The sequence below is a fragment of the Musca autumnalis genome, unplaced genomic scaffold, assembly GCF_047663935.1.
Source record: "Musca autumnalis isolate F117 unplaced genomic scaffold, ASM4766393v1 scaffold_2, whole genome shotgun sequence".
Taxonomy (NCBI): Eukaryota; Metazoa; Arthropoda; class Insecta; order Diptera; family Muscidae; genus Musca; species Musca autumnalis.
This window is the reverse complement of record NW_027411755.1, coordinates 59302816-59318483: the sequence shown is the minus strand read 5'-3', so window position 1 is coordinate 59318483 and position 15668 is coordinate 59302816. Positions and strand designations below refer to the sequence as shown.

The 15668-nt window shown below is 36.2% G+C and overlaps 1 protein-coding gene across 1 annotated transcript in view; it reads left to right on the top strand.

The window, feature by feature from the left end:
* Positions 1 to 14645, top strand: part of beat-Ib (beaten path Ib) — a 612254-nt gene extending 597609 nt beyond the window's left edge. Inside the window, exons 7-9 of the mRNA XM_073965761.1 lie at positions 13465 to 13587; positions 13663 to 13831; positions 13998 to 14645. Coding sequence (XP_073821862.1) covers positions 13465 to 13587; positions 13663 to 13831; positions 13998 to 14509 — 804 coding nt within the window. The 3' untranslated portion in view covers positions 14510 to 14645. The remainder of the gene's footprint in view (positions 1 to 13464; positions 13588 to 13662; positions 13832 to 13997) is intronic.
* The last annotated feature ends 1023 nt before the right edge of the window (positions 14646 to 15668 follow it).

The following is a 15668-nucleotide window of genomic DNA, read 5'->3' as shown; positions in this document are numbered from 1 at the left end:
CCGCTACAAAATTGGTTAAAATTTTGTTTTTGGTCCATTTCATTCCCTGAACATTTCACGATAATCACCAAAAACTAATCATTTCTATTCTGGCCCGAACCCAACCTCGTTAAAAAATTCGTTACAATAGGTCCATAATTGCGGCCTTAAGCTTGTTTACAATTTTTAATGGACGGACACACATCGCTAAATTGGTTTATCTCATCGGGATATGAATTTTGGCATACCAAATAAGGGGTCTAGGACGAATATTTCGTGGTCTTACATAAACTTTTGGAGAGACAATATGTAGCATGGGATAAAAATGTGGTTCTCTACACAGAACCCATTATATATTAGGCAGTAGGCCTGTTATCTAGCAAACACTTTATTTCAATTTACATCAGAGGAAAATTCAGTAGTTTTTTCCCATATGTAGGCTACTTTGCGAAATATATACCCAGCAAAATGTTCGATGCCAAAGATGCCATTCAATCATGGGTGAAAGTGATCTGGCATGTCATCTTTTTAGCATCTTCATCGATGAATTTTATATGAGCGTGGACCCCAAAAGATGCTATTCATTTTTGGATCCAAAGCATGTCATTTACACCAATGCTTTGACATGTCATTTTCACCAGTGTCATGGCCTGTCATTTCCACCAATGCTTTGGCATGTCATTTTCACCAACCCTTTGCAATGACATTACCATTACGACGAGAGTTTTAACAACGTTGGTTGTGATTTCGAGTCTCTGACAACATCAAGAGTCTCCGACAATTAATCTTATAAATTTAGAAAAATGTGGATAAATAAAAACAGAAATTTCACCTCTATTGGATCGATTGAATGGGGTCAAAAGCTGATGAAAAGATCGGATCTTTCACGACTTCCTTTGCATGGGTTCAAAAGCTGATGAAAACATCGGATCTTTCACGACTTCCTTTGCATTGATTCAAATGCTAATGAAAAGACTGGCTCTTTCACGACTTCGTTTAAACCAATGCAAAAGATGTCATGAAATCACGTCATCGCATGGAACCCCTTCCCTAAATTTTTGCTGGGTATGTCCTCAAGGAATTAAAATATCGACCAAAAATAACATTCTTATATTTTTCATACAAAAGTAATGGTCCATTTCACCCGCTAAATAATATCAGATCATCATTCAAAATTGTAGGCATCTTTTTCGACCTATACTGTTACCCGGTGCAAACTTTCGTGACTATTCATGTATAATTGAGTCTTTTAGCGAGTTTATTATTACACTACAAACAAATAACGGAATATATTAGGCTGTAACTCTGCTATCTGATCATGCACACCAACATAATTTGCATCAATTGAAAGGTCAAGCGTTCCACTTTCAAGTATATCTCACTTGTCCGGAATGTCACTTCCAGGAATTAAGATATAAGCTGTATATTAAAAATTTTCACAATTTTCACACAAGAGTTTTGGTCCATTTAACCCTCTAAATATTATCCGATCGCCATCTCAAATTGCAAGCTTCTCCTATGTGATATACTCTTACCTTATTTAAAATTACGCGTGGATCGGACTATTATTGCGACCTACAGAGCCGCTAGAAAATTGGATAAATATTATGTTTTTGGTCAATTTCACCCGCTAAATATTTCACGATCATCACCAATAAGAATAGGGATCTATTCTGATCTGAACCCGACCTCCATACAAAATTTCGTGACGATCGGTCCATAATTGCGGCCTGGAGCGTGTTTACAATTTATAATGGACAGACGGACGGACGGACACACATCTCAAAATCGCTTTATCTCGTCGAGATATGAAGATTGGTATACCACATTGGGGGTCTCCGACGAATATTTCGCGGTGTTACATGAATTTTTACCAAAACAAACTTATAATACCCTTTTCCACATTGTGGTATAGAGTATAAATATTTGGGTGTTTTGTTGGCAAACTTGACGTACATATATATTTTCTTGATATATATTGTAAATACATATTTCATTTATTCGGGGACTTATATTGAAATTTGATGTAGAATATTTTTGTCTTTGACGTCTTCTATCTAGAATGAAGTTTTGTGGGATAAAACTTAATAAATTCAGATAAAGTACAACATTAACCCTAAAACGTGATTTTACTTTTGGCAGATTCCTGGCGTTTACGTAAGATTTAGAGTTTCGGTGTATTCGGGAACCTATAGTAAAATTTTATGACAAATAATTTTGTGGAATATTTTGATCTGATACGATCTCATTTTAAAGGACGTTTTAAACGTTTTTGAAAAAATGGACCAAAAATACCCCTTTAGTGACTCGCATGAGGGTTAGTTTTTTCATAAAAAGATACCCCGCATTGTTGCCAGTAATATTGCCAAAGACACTTTATACCTAAAATGCAAGGATTCCAAGGAATCTGATGTCGAATATTTCAAAACCTGTAGAAATGGGCGGAATAGGCGTGGCAACTATTTAGGTTACTTCTCGACGTAAACTTTCAAAACGCCGATACACGTGTCTTCTTTTTTTCGGTACTCTTTCATTATCTGGCCGGATTATCTTGTAATTATTTTTTGTGTTGTACAGTGTTATAATCCATTTTGAAATTACGCTCCGTCTGGCAGATGTGTACGAAAGTTTTGAAATTCTGATGTAGTTGAATATCGTTTTCTCCATTTGGTAATCTAGCTATTAGCTTAAATTCCTTATGAAATCAAATGGTCGGCTGTTCGTCAAATCTGGTTCCCGATATCTCTGAAATATTAATCACCTGGAATTACGATGTGTATTACACGTGCCCTGAAACATTGGTTAAAACGGTGATAGAGTTAGCAATGTCGTTTGATATGTCCATGATATTACATGGTCTCTCTTTTCTTACACGTTTTTACAGTTGCAATTCTGCTTTCCTATTTTACTTCATTTCCCCATTATTTTTCATTCTATTTTCTACCATAAAACGGTTTGCCATAAAAAACGTAACCAAGGAAACCCTCCTAAAAAAGAAAAGAATCAAAAACGAAATTCATTAGTTTGGTTTTAGATTTGATTTATGCTGCACTTTAAATGGAAATTGTGCAAAATATTGAAATGCATAATAGATGGTTATTGATATTTCTTAGTAGCAGCACAAAGTTGTTCATTCCTTTTACTTGTGTTTTGTCTTCTTCTTTTTTACTTCATTTTTTTGACCATAATACCAATAACGTAAGAGAGCTGTACCCAATAGGAACGAGCAACAGCATGATATATAAAAAATGAATGTGAAACAACTTTTTTCGCACTACATGTCCTGCAGACGTCCTTCTTTTCGGAAACAAGATTCTTAACAAACAGTCATTTCAAATGATAGACGTTATGGCTACGAATTCAATAATGTTTAATTTTTTTTTGTTAAGCTATTTTTTCCTATTTTCCATTTACATCGTCCGTTCACTCTTTGTACTTTTATTATCACCACTTAACATGGTGCCATTTAGATTCAATGAGGAAAATTAGATATCATAAAGAAATTTTCAACATGATACTTACATGCACAAATCTGAAAACAGCAGGAATTGTGGCTACAAGTTTTAGCTTAGGGTTTTTTTTTTTATCACGGCTAATAGTTGCCTTCATATTAGCATATGGAGACCCAGCATGGTCATCTTCATCATAGTTGTCAAGAGTTTTAGTGATAATTTCGCTGTAGTTTTATTGAATTTTATAATTTTCGATATTATCGATATAATCCATTATGTAATAGGGACTTTGAATTTAAAGTCTTATATGTTTTAAGACTTGACATTGTGAGGAAACCTTAAAATTGATTGAGTTTTCATAATTTTTCCAACTCTCAGTCCCAATTGTGAGGAAACCTTAAAATTGATTGAGTTTTCATAATTTTTCCAACTCACAGTCCCAATCGTTTAAATATTGCACGATGAATTATGCAATCTGTTCTCTCCTGCCTGTTCGAAAATCCTATTCTCCCTACATCGGCTAAAGTCTATTATCTTTCCACTCAAAGTTCAAAATAGGAATGTCACCTTCGAACTCATAGGTTCAATATATAGGTGTAACTATTAACCATATTCCCGCATTCCTACTCTAGCGTTAATTGATTTGTACACTTTCAATAATTAACAAGAAGAAAAGAATCAGTCGACTTTGTCGACAACTTAATACACACAGCGTATGACTGAACAAAAACAAAATAAACAAGTAACAAGTAAAAAAGCATTAAGTTCGGCCGGGCCGAACTTTTCATACCCTCCACCATAAAATATTCATTGCTGTCCCCAACTTTAAGTGAGTACGTTAAAATGTCAGATAATGTACATAAAATGAAGCATTCGGGAGGCCCTTTGGTGCCTATATCTAACTGTTGACAATTTTTGGTGGGCTAGAAATTGGGAGGTACTGTTATATAGGGGTTATAATAAAACATGGGCCTATGTTGACAGTTTTTGAAGGGAGCCTTTAATGTCAAATAACTCCTAATTCGGTTAAAAAATTTAGCTAGATTCCTCAAAATATCGAAAATCGGTACATAACGTGGGAACTTCAAATGTCTTTAACAGCTAGTTCGGAGGTATCTGGGCTATACGAAAATATGAACTTAAATGAACAATTTTTGTTGCAGAATTTTTGTTGACTTTTAAATTTCAAATTACAGATAGTTCGTCCAAAAAATAAAGCTAAGGTACGGAAAATCGGGAGGTTTGTTTTGGGGCTATACAAAAACATGGACCTACGTTCGGTTAAACATTTTAAGTAAAATCCTCAAAGTACCGAAAATCGGGAAGTATCGTTATATTGGGGCTACGTTGAGAATTGTTGATGCAGATGTGTGGTGACCACTACAACCTTCAAATGTCAAATTACAGTTAGTTCTGTTAAAAATTGTAGCTAAAATTGCCAAATTACTGAAAATTGGGAGTACCGTTACATGGGAGCTATATCCGAACATGGATCTATGTTGACAATTTTTGATGGAGAGGTGTTGTGAAGACTAAGAACTTCAAATGTCAAATTACAGCTAGTTCGGTTTAATATTGTAGCTAAAATCATCAAATTACTGAAAATTGGGAGGTACCGTTATATGGGGGCTTTCTTGACAATTTTTGGTGGAGAGGTGTGGTGACCACTAAGAATTTCAAATGTGGAATGTTCAAATTACAGATAATTCGGTTAAAATTTGATGGTAAAATTCTCAAAATACCTGAAATCAGTCGGTAACGTTATATGGGGGCTATTCCAAAACATGGAGCTATGTCCACTAGTTATATAAGTTTATTGACATTTAAGAACCCTAAATGTCAATTGATAGCTAAATGTAGATAAAAACGTCAAAATGCCGTAAATCGGGGGTACCGTTATATGGGGGCTATACCAAAACGTGCACCTAGGTCCACAACTTTTGTTATATAAGTTTAGTTGCACTTAAGAACCCTAAATGTCAAATTATGCCGTAAATCGGTGGTACCGTTATATGGTGCCTATACCAAAACCTGGACCTAGGTCCACAACTTTTGTTATATAAGTTTAGTTACACTTAAGAACCCTAAATGTCAAATTATAGCTATATCGGTCTGAAAATGTAGCTAAAAGCGTCACTATGTCCACTAGTTATATAAGTTTATTGACATTTAAGAACCGTAAATGTCAATTGATAGCTAAATGTAGATAAAAACGTCAAAATGCCGTAAATCGGGGGTACCGTTATATGGGGGCTATACCAAAACGTGGACCTATGTCGACAACTTTTTTTATATAAGTTTATTGACATTTAAGAACCCTAAATGTCAAATTATAGCTACATCGGTCTGAAAATGTAGCTAAAAACGTCAAAATACCGCAAATCGGGGGGTACCGTTATATGGGGGCTATACCAAAACGTGGACCTATGTCCACAAGTGTTGTTATATATGTTTATTGACACTTAAGAACCCTAAATGTCAAATTATAGCCAATTCGGTCTGAAAATGTAGCTAAAACCGTCAAAATACCGTAAATCGGGGGTACCGTTATATGGGGGCTATACCAAAACGTGGACCTATGTCCACAACTTCTAATATATAAGTTTATTAACACTTAAGAACCCTTAATGTCAAATTATAGCAACATCGGTCTGATAATGTAGCTAAAAACGTCAAAATACCGTATATCGGGGGGTACCGTTATATGGGGGCTATACCAAAACGTGGACCTATGTCCACAGCTTTTGTTATATAAGTTTATTGATACTTAAGAACCCTAAATGTCAAATTATAGCTAAATCGGTCTGAAAATGTAGCTAAAAACGTCAAAATACCGCAAATCGGGGGGTACCGTTATATGGGGGCTATACCAAAACGTGGACCTATGTCCACAAGTTTTGTTATATATGTTTACTGATACTTAAGAACCCTAAATGTCAAATTATAGCCAAATCGGTCTGAAAATGTAGCTAAAAACGTCAAAATACCGTAAATCGGGGGGTACCGTTATATGGGGGCTATACCAAAACGTGGACCGATATAGCCCATCATCGAACTTGACCTGCCTGCAAACAAAAGACGCATTTTCCCAAAATTTCAGCGTCCTATCTCCATTTTTGTGGATGCTAGAGTGATTACCACAGACGGACGGACGTGCTCAGATCGACTTAGAATTTTACCCTGATCAAGAATATATATACTTTATAGGGTCGCAAATGAGTATTTCAATGCGTTACAAACGGAAAAACAAACTTAATATACCCTCCATACTATGGTGGAGGGTATAAAAAAGTATCAGTCAGCTTGGCCGACAGAGATATACCCTCAGCCTGTGTATACTGAACATTTTTTTCCAAAAAAACGTATGTATATTGGTGGTTTTAAAAAATTTCGGCGTATAAACCAACAAAAATGTTGATTAGGATTAAAGAGCAAAAGTTTTGCGGAGGACATACTTAAAGGAATGGATAGATATTGACCATTATGGAAGTGGATCTCCAGCCACTATATATGGTGCCATAGGGGGTTTTACACCCTTCGGGCTGTTTGCTCATGAAGTGTGTACTTGCCCCTGAAAAAACTTTTACCATCGTAATTGAGGTAGTTAATACAAGTTGCTTCAACAAAAATCAAAGTGATTCGATAGCAGGTCTTAAAGTGAACTTATCCGAAATTTTGTGTGGGAGGTACCGGATGGAGTGGCCAAATATAGTCCATATTTAAACCTGATCTATATCTGGTAGATATATTAGGATGTGTAAAGTATGGACCAATTCGGCTACTCCCTTCAAGAGTTGACGTATGAACAATTTTTCCGATCATTTTTGGACTTTTGTGAGGGAGGTACCTGAAGGAGTGGAGCGATATGGCTTATCTTCGAACTTAAACTATGTTTGGACAAAATATTACTAAGGCCAAATTTTGGACACAATCGGCAGATCCGTTCGAGAGTTATCATGCGCTCCAACCACCTCACACGGTATCATAGGGGTTTTGTGCAACTTTCAGGCTATTTTCTCAGGAAGTATGGACTTGCGCCTGATGAAACTTGTACCGTCGTATGGTGCGCAGTGAACACAAGTTGCTAACACAAAAATCAAAGCGATTCGAGAGCAGGTCCTAAACTGAAGTTATCCGAAATTTTGTGTTGGAGGTACCCGAAGGAGTGGACGGAATGAGTCTATATTGGAACCTCATCTAAGTCTGGTAGACATTTCACGATTTGCAAAGTATGGACTATATCGGTTACTTTCTTCAAGAGTTATTGTACGTACAAATTTTCCGAACATTTTCGAACTTTTGTGGGGGAGGTACCGGAAGGAGTGGACCGATATAACCTATCTTCAAACTTAAACTAAGTTTGGACAAAATATTACGAAAGCCAAATTTTGGACCGAATCTGTTGATCCGTTCGAGAGTTATGCGCTCCAGCCAGCCAGACAGACGGACGGACATTGCTCAATCGACTCCAAATTGTCTGAAACACATTTCGTACAAACATACTTGGGGTCTAAAACCATTATTTCGATGAGGAACATTTTGCCCGTATGAATGTGTATATACCCTCGTTAGCATAAATGCTGAGGGTATAAAAATAATTAAAAAAAAATAAGTTTCAGTGTTTTATTTAGAAATGCACTTAAAACTAGAAAATAATTTGTCGCTTAGCCTCAATAAATATATTCTTTCTCATCATGGAATCTCTCAAATAAAACGCTTGCCATTTTTGTTTTTTCAAATTTTGTTTTTTTCAAAATAGTCTGGCTTAATCCCATTGTTGTTATTTTAATATTTTAAACGCTTGCCGTTTAATTTGCCAAATTTATAATTTAAATGCAAGCGTTTTATTTGAGAGATTTCATCATGAGAAAGAATATATTTATTGAGGCTATGTGACAAATTATTTGCTAGTTTTAAGCGCATTTCTAAATAAAACATTGTAAATTAATTTTTATTTTTAACTTTTTAGTAAATACATTTTTTTGACTACTGAGAACAAAATTATAGTCAATTTAGGCCGAAAATTTAGACAAAAACCTTAAAATGCCTGAAATCGTGTGGTACCGTTATATAAAGGCTATTTCAAAACCTGGATTTATGTCCATAATTTTTGGTGGGGAACTCCAAATGCCAAGTGAAAGCACATTCTGGCTAAAAATGAAGATAAAATCCTTAAAACACTTGAAATCGGGTGGTACCACTATGTGGGGGCTATACCAAAACCTGGACCTATGTCAAAATTTTTTGGTGGAGAAGTTTCTGTACCATTGGGGACTCCTAATGCCAAGTTACAGCCAATTCAGCCTAAAAATGAAGACAAAATCCTTAAAACACTTGAAAACGGGCCGTACCGCTATATTGGGGCTATACCAAAACCTGGACCTATGTCCACAATTTTTGGTGGGGAAGTTTCAGTACCATTGGGAACCCCAAATGCCAAATTACAGCCTATTCGGGTTAAAAATGAAGATAAAATCCTTAAAACACTTGAAATCAGGTGGTGCCGCTATATGGGGGCTTTACCAAAACATATATATATGTCCATCATTTTTAGTGAGGAAGCTTCTGTACCAATGGGGGGTCCCATTGTCAAGTTCCAGCCAATTCGGCCTAACAATGACGATAAAATCCTCATAATACTTGAAATCGGGTGGTACCGCTATAAAGTGGGCTATACCAAAAGCTGGACCTATGTTCACAATTTGTGGTGGGTAAATGTCAGTATCATTGAAAATCCCAAATGCCAAATGACAGCTTATTCGGGCAAAAATGAAGATAAAATCCTCAAAATATTTGAAATCGGGTGGTACTGCTAGGCTGTAGGAAAAAATGGACCCATATTCACGTATTGTCATCCAAATCTGAAAAGTGTGCAAAGTTTTGTCGGATTGGTCAACTGCAACTGTGTCAAAATTGAGTTACCTGATTTGAAATGCAATTTAAATATAACATCGTTAAAACACTATAAAAATGGACCAATATTGGTTTGATTCCATATTCATGTACTGTCATCTAATAAACTTGACCATTAATACTGGGACATCTAGGTCCCTGTTGCAGTCATGATCATAAAGACTTCCCGCTAACAAAATTTTAACAACATCGGCAAAGTGGCCCGCAATTAAAATTGTTTATACCCTCGACCATAGGATGGGGGGTATATTAAGTTTGTCATTCCGTTTGTAACTACTAGAAATAATTATTGTAGACCCCACAAACTATATATATTCTAGATCAGCGAGCAAATCTACATCGATATAGCCATGTCCGTCCGCCTGTCCGTCTGTGGAAATCACTCTAGCGTCCGAACGGATTGAAGTAGGTGGATGAAATTTTAGTAAGATCTATTATATGTATGTAGGACTTTTGGTATTGAAAGCGGACTATGTAGGTCCACGTTTTCGTATAGCCCCCATATAAAGTGACGCGTTGTCGTTTTAAGGAAATTTTAAGATATTTTTCCCATTAGACCACCGAATTGGTTGTAATTTGGTATTTTGTGTCTCCAGAGGCTAAAAAATATTTCTACCTAATGTTGTTTATATAGGTCCACGTTTTGGTATAGCCCCCATATAACGCCCCATATATAGTACGCGTCACTTTAAGATATTTTGAATGTATTAGTCCCATTTGACCACAGAATCGGTTGTAAGTTTGTATTTTGTGTTTCCAGTGGCTAAGAAATAGTTCTACCATAAAATAATTATATAGGTCCAGGTTTTGATATAGACCCCATAGAACGATATCTCCCGATTTTCGGTATTTTGAAGGTTTTAGCCTCATTATCACAGCGAAATGGCTGAAATTTGGTATTTAGTCTTCGTTGGGGGTATAAAACGTTCCCCCGGAAATTTGTAGGTATAGGTCCACGCCTTCATATAGCCCCCATAAGACGGTACATCCCGATTTTCGGTATTTTGAAGGTTGTGGCCTCAATATGCCACCGAAATGGCTGAAATTTGGTGGTTAGTCTTCATTTGGGGTATAAAACATTCCATATGAAATTTGTCGGAATAGGTCTACTCCTTCATATAGCCCCCATAGAACGGTACCTCCCGATTTTCGGTATTTTTGAAGGTTTTAGCTATACTATACTACCAAATGCCTGAAATTTAATATTTCGTCCTCTTTTGGTATGCAAAACTTTCTCCCAGAAATTTACCTCTATCGGTGTACACCCCATGGAACGGTACATCCCAATTTTTGGTGTTTCGAAGGGTTTAGCGTCGTTATAACACCGAAATGGATACAATTTGGTACATAGTCTTCGTTGTGGGTATAAAACATTCCACATGAAATTAGTTCGTATAGGTTAACGTCTTCATATAGCTCCCATAGAACGGCAGCGCTAGATTTTCGGTATTTTGCAGGTTTTAGCCTCATTATTCCACCGAAGTGGCTGAAATTTGGTTTTTAGTCTTTTTCCGGGCTACAAAAAATTCTCTTAAAAATTTGTCGGTACAGGTCAACGTTTTGAATGAACGGTACCTCCCGATTATCGGTATTTTGAATTTTGTAGCCTCATTATTTCACCGAAGTAGCTGTAATTTGGTATTTAGTCTTTTTCTGGGATAAAAAAATTTCAGTCAGAAATTTGTCGGTATACGTGCACCTAGGGGTTATCCCCTATAGAACGGTATATGCCAATTTTTGGTATATTGAAGGTTTTAGCCTCATTATAACACGGAAATGGCTGCAAGATGGTACTTAGTCTTCCACCTGAAATTTGTCGGTATAGGTCCATGTCTTCATATAGAACGGTACCTCCTGATTTTATATATATATATATATATAGCTCGTTCTTCACAAAAAATAGCTGATATTTGGTCTTAAGTTCTTGAAAGAGGTATGAAACATTCCAGCCGAAATGTGTCGGTATAGGTCGACGTCCTAAAATACCCCCATAGGACCGTACCTTCCGATTTACGGTATTTTGAAAGTTGTGGCCTCAATATACCACCGATATGACTGAAATTTAGTATATTAATTATCATGGGTGTATAAAATATTGCAGGAGAGAATTATCAGTATAAGCCCTTTTCTTCAATTAACCCCCATAGAAGCGTACTTCGCGATTTCCGGTATTTTAAGGTTGTGTCATCAATATCCCATCGAAACTGATGAAATTTAATATTTAATCTCCATTGGTGGTGTAAAACTACCCACTTGAAAATTTCCGGGATTGTTCCATGTTTTTATATAGAAAGATCCCTCCCAATTCTCGGTATTTTGAAAGTTTTAGCCACAATATTCAATGGGAATAACTGAAATTTGGTATTTAGTCTTTGCTGGAGTTACGAAACTTTCCTCCAGAAATTTATCGGTACAGGTGAACGTTTTATACAGCCTCCATAGAACGGGGCTCCCGATGTTGTTAACTATCCAAATCCAGAATATTTAGGATTAGGTCTAGTCGGTACTGACCAATTGTATGTATTTCGCTCAATTCTGAAAATTGTAAATATTGGTCCATGTTTTGGAAAGAAAAAAAATTCGCCCCATATGAGCGGTTTTGAAGGGAGTATTATCGGTTGAGATATATGTATTACTCCTGCAATAAAAGGAAGAGTTTAGTACTTTCATAAACGAAATAAAACTATTTTTTTCCTATTCACTTCAATACAGTTCGTGGTGGAGGGTATAAAAAGTTCGGCCCGGCTGAACTTAACACTTTTCTTACTTTTTTATCTTGGAGTTGGGCTATTTGCCCACCTTTCCAAAAAACAGTGACGACCCACGCAAACGTTTTTGTGAATCTGCGCCTGGAATGTTCGAACTCTTTGTAGAGAAGGTATAGTTTAAGCACTTCCAGATGTACTTGCTAAGTACGAGGCCGATATTATTGCCATACAGGAAATACGATGGATTGGCATAGGCGTCACAACATCATCTAAAAGTGACACATACGACATAAAGTATGAGTTTGGTTAGTCGGAGGTTAATTATGAAAGAAAAGTTTATCACAGATAGCTGTGGTATGCACTCTACATTATATAAACTATCGAATGAGACCCCCTGGACTTTGGGGTAAGTAGTGCTCGGTATCATTTACCCATCGACCTTCACATTCAATGGGAGCTTCATCTCCTTGCTTTACTATACGTGGTTTGGAGTAATTATTTCTGAATCCTTCGTGTTACCCAACGTTTCAAACAGGGCCGGAGGATGGTTTCGACATCTGGCAGAAGTCAGTAGACATATACGATTCATCGTAAGCTCTGGTGGTTTTTTCTCGGCTGGAAAAGATTGCAAACGACGTAAAACAATTCACCTCGGCGTTTGCTATCGGGTCCTATCATCCCTTTTCCAAGGGTTCGCTTACGACTTAATAGTTGTCTACAATTTTTTATTAACGGTTACAATATTTTAAACAAGGCCGGCGGTTGGCTTCGACATTCTCCAATAACTTTGCATGGCTGGCGGTATAAAGGATTTCGTGAGTCAAATGCAAGCATTACAATTCTGAGACACGACCTTTCTTGTAGAGACCTCGGCTAATATGTATGCGAATTAAGAGCAGTGCTGTTTTAGTACTATACTGCTACCGGAACCTGCATAGGATGCTCTAATGCTGGGGAGGAGGGGAGAATCTGACAAAAAAAAACTCTGGTGGTTCTTTCTCTGCAGGTAGAGTTTCATAGTCGGAAGACCACGGCGAAGCAAAACAATTATTTTCGCTGAATTCTCTCAGAAAGGTCAGGCCTGCGTTATTCCAGAAATGTTTCCATTTACAGCACTCGCTGTATCTCACCTACACCGACCTATGGTGGATAAGACCATCGTGGGATTGCCCCGCCACTAATTGACACCTATAGTAGCACTAATGTATGACTTCCCCTAAGGGCAAAGTGATATTGCTCATGTTTTGTCCTCATTCTATTATTGCTCCGCAATGGGCTTAGGGTCGAAGGTCCCGATAAATGACTAATTTGTTACTACTAAACTTCTTATTGTGGCTATAGAAATGTTATGTTTATACTTCGTTTACTTTACCGAATTGATTAATTTATTTATGTGTTTTTCTATCTTTCAGGTACCACCCAACTATTTGAGGACATATGATATACAGAAACATGTCGAAGAACAAATGGAATCGGTGGTGTTAGAAATCAATTTCATTGTTACACTACAACACTTTATAAAGGGACGTTTAAAGGTACAACAAAATGCTCAACAGTTTCAAATTTAATATTTACATATTATTGAATTTTTATTTGTCTTTATTTTTCAGTTAAAGTGCTCTGCACGCATACATCGAATTTACCATGCCGAAACAGAGAAATACATTGAAGAAGATCGTCCACGTATATTGGCCTCTGGTCGTTCACCGGAAGTATTCCCATATGATCATAGCGATGAGTTCGATGATGAGAATGGCTTATATCTGACACATTATACAAGTAAGAAAATTATTGCACTTGGCTAAGGACATTCATTGTATTGTCCTTGGCGAAAAAAAAAACAAAACAAATATAATCATATTTAATTAAAGCTTTTTATTAATTATACGGTGTCCATTTCCGATTTTTTCTTTTTTCTTCTCTTACATGGGTTTTTTTTTATCAGATTATCATTCTTCGGCAAAATCCTTAATGTTAAATCTCAATCATATTTCAGGACACATGTGTGTCCTGATACCATTATTAAGCTGCTTATTATTCAGTTTTAATCAAAATTTATTAACAAAACCGTTGAGATTTTTGCAAAGCCTTTGTCGCCATAGTCGAAGCATCATCGGCAGCAGCAACAGTCGTAACAAGAACAACCATAGACCGGATGTGATTTCCATGGGCAGTCATAAAAAAGAAGTAGCTGGAGCAGCAACAACCGCAACAACTGCCATTGAGCGTAATAATGAGAAGCGACAACAACACCAACAATATCATCAACAACATAGCTGCCTTAACAAGCCGTATGTTAATCAGCAAAGATGTTGGTGTAGTAAAGTTTGGCAAGTGGGATGGTTGTACAACAAAAGCAACAACTGTCACAAATGTAGCAGCATCTGTAGCATGTGTGCTGCCGAAACTTCTACAGCGATTGCCAGGCAGCGTAATGTAAGGCACGCACAACGGTGATAAGTTAATTTGCACAAACAATTATTACAAAAGTAGCAAAAACAGCAAAAATAACGATGGAAGCCATAGTAAACAAATGAACAAATTATTAAATAAAATGTGTATAAAAACAACAATAAAAACAGGTAATGTGTAACCGGTAAATATGGAAAACCAAGAACGGGTATGAATGGTATATACACGTGAGTAGTTGTATGTGTGCGTGAAATACCCAGAGAACATTTTATTATATCATAGAATTTGGATAAAATGTTTGCTGAATATTAATCGTATTGAACGTTGATGCAGCGTACTTGGACTGACTTCTATAAAATTAGAGAAATAAGATTTCTATAAAATTATAGAAATCAGTTTTCAGTACAATTAGAGAAATCTGTAGAATAGTTTTGAGGAAAAAATAGATAAAAATGTTTACTGGATATTCACGAAACTATCTCACAATCTCAAGGCGCTACACTTTTGTATGGGAAATTCCAGAAATTATTGATTATGCATGTTTTAAACTTTATGGCTACAGACGGTGTAACCTCATTTTTTTTCATTTCATTCAAAAACCTTATATGTGAAATATTGCGGCGATCGGTTAACGTTAACGGGTGTCACCTGCGCGATCTTTGCTTTCATGGTCATTTGTAGGGGACCAAAGTCGAATTTTCACGAGAATTCTCACATTTATGGCCCAATCGATGAAAAAACTTTACCAGTTCCTTGTTGTGGCTAAAAAACGAATCCTACAAAAATGTATGATGAACAAATTATTAAATACATTTTTACTAGACCATAGCCGTAGGTCTCCCATGCATTTTCACATACAATATTACGAACTCATGGCTTATGATTACGTAATGTTAGTTTAAATTACTAAAAATACCCAATTGTAAAAGTTCCAGTTTGGATTTTCTATATTTTTCAAATATACATAATATGTACCACTTAGGTCATAACAGCTCAACTCGAACGAGAATAAAATCAAAAACTTTTTATCTTCTTAAATTGTAAAAATATTTTTGTAAAAATCGCATTTTTCGACTGCAGAGTTTTTTTCAGAAAGCGTTTGCAAATTTTACCAATTTTTTCTACTTTCTTAAGACTGAAAATAATTTTGTAAAAAATCGCGCCATTTTTTTAATATTTTTTCAACGGCGCTTTTCTTTTTCAG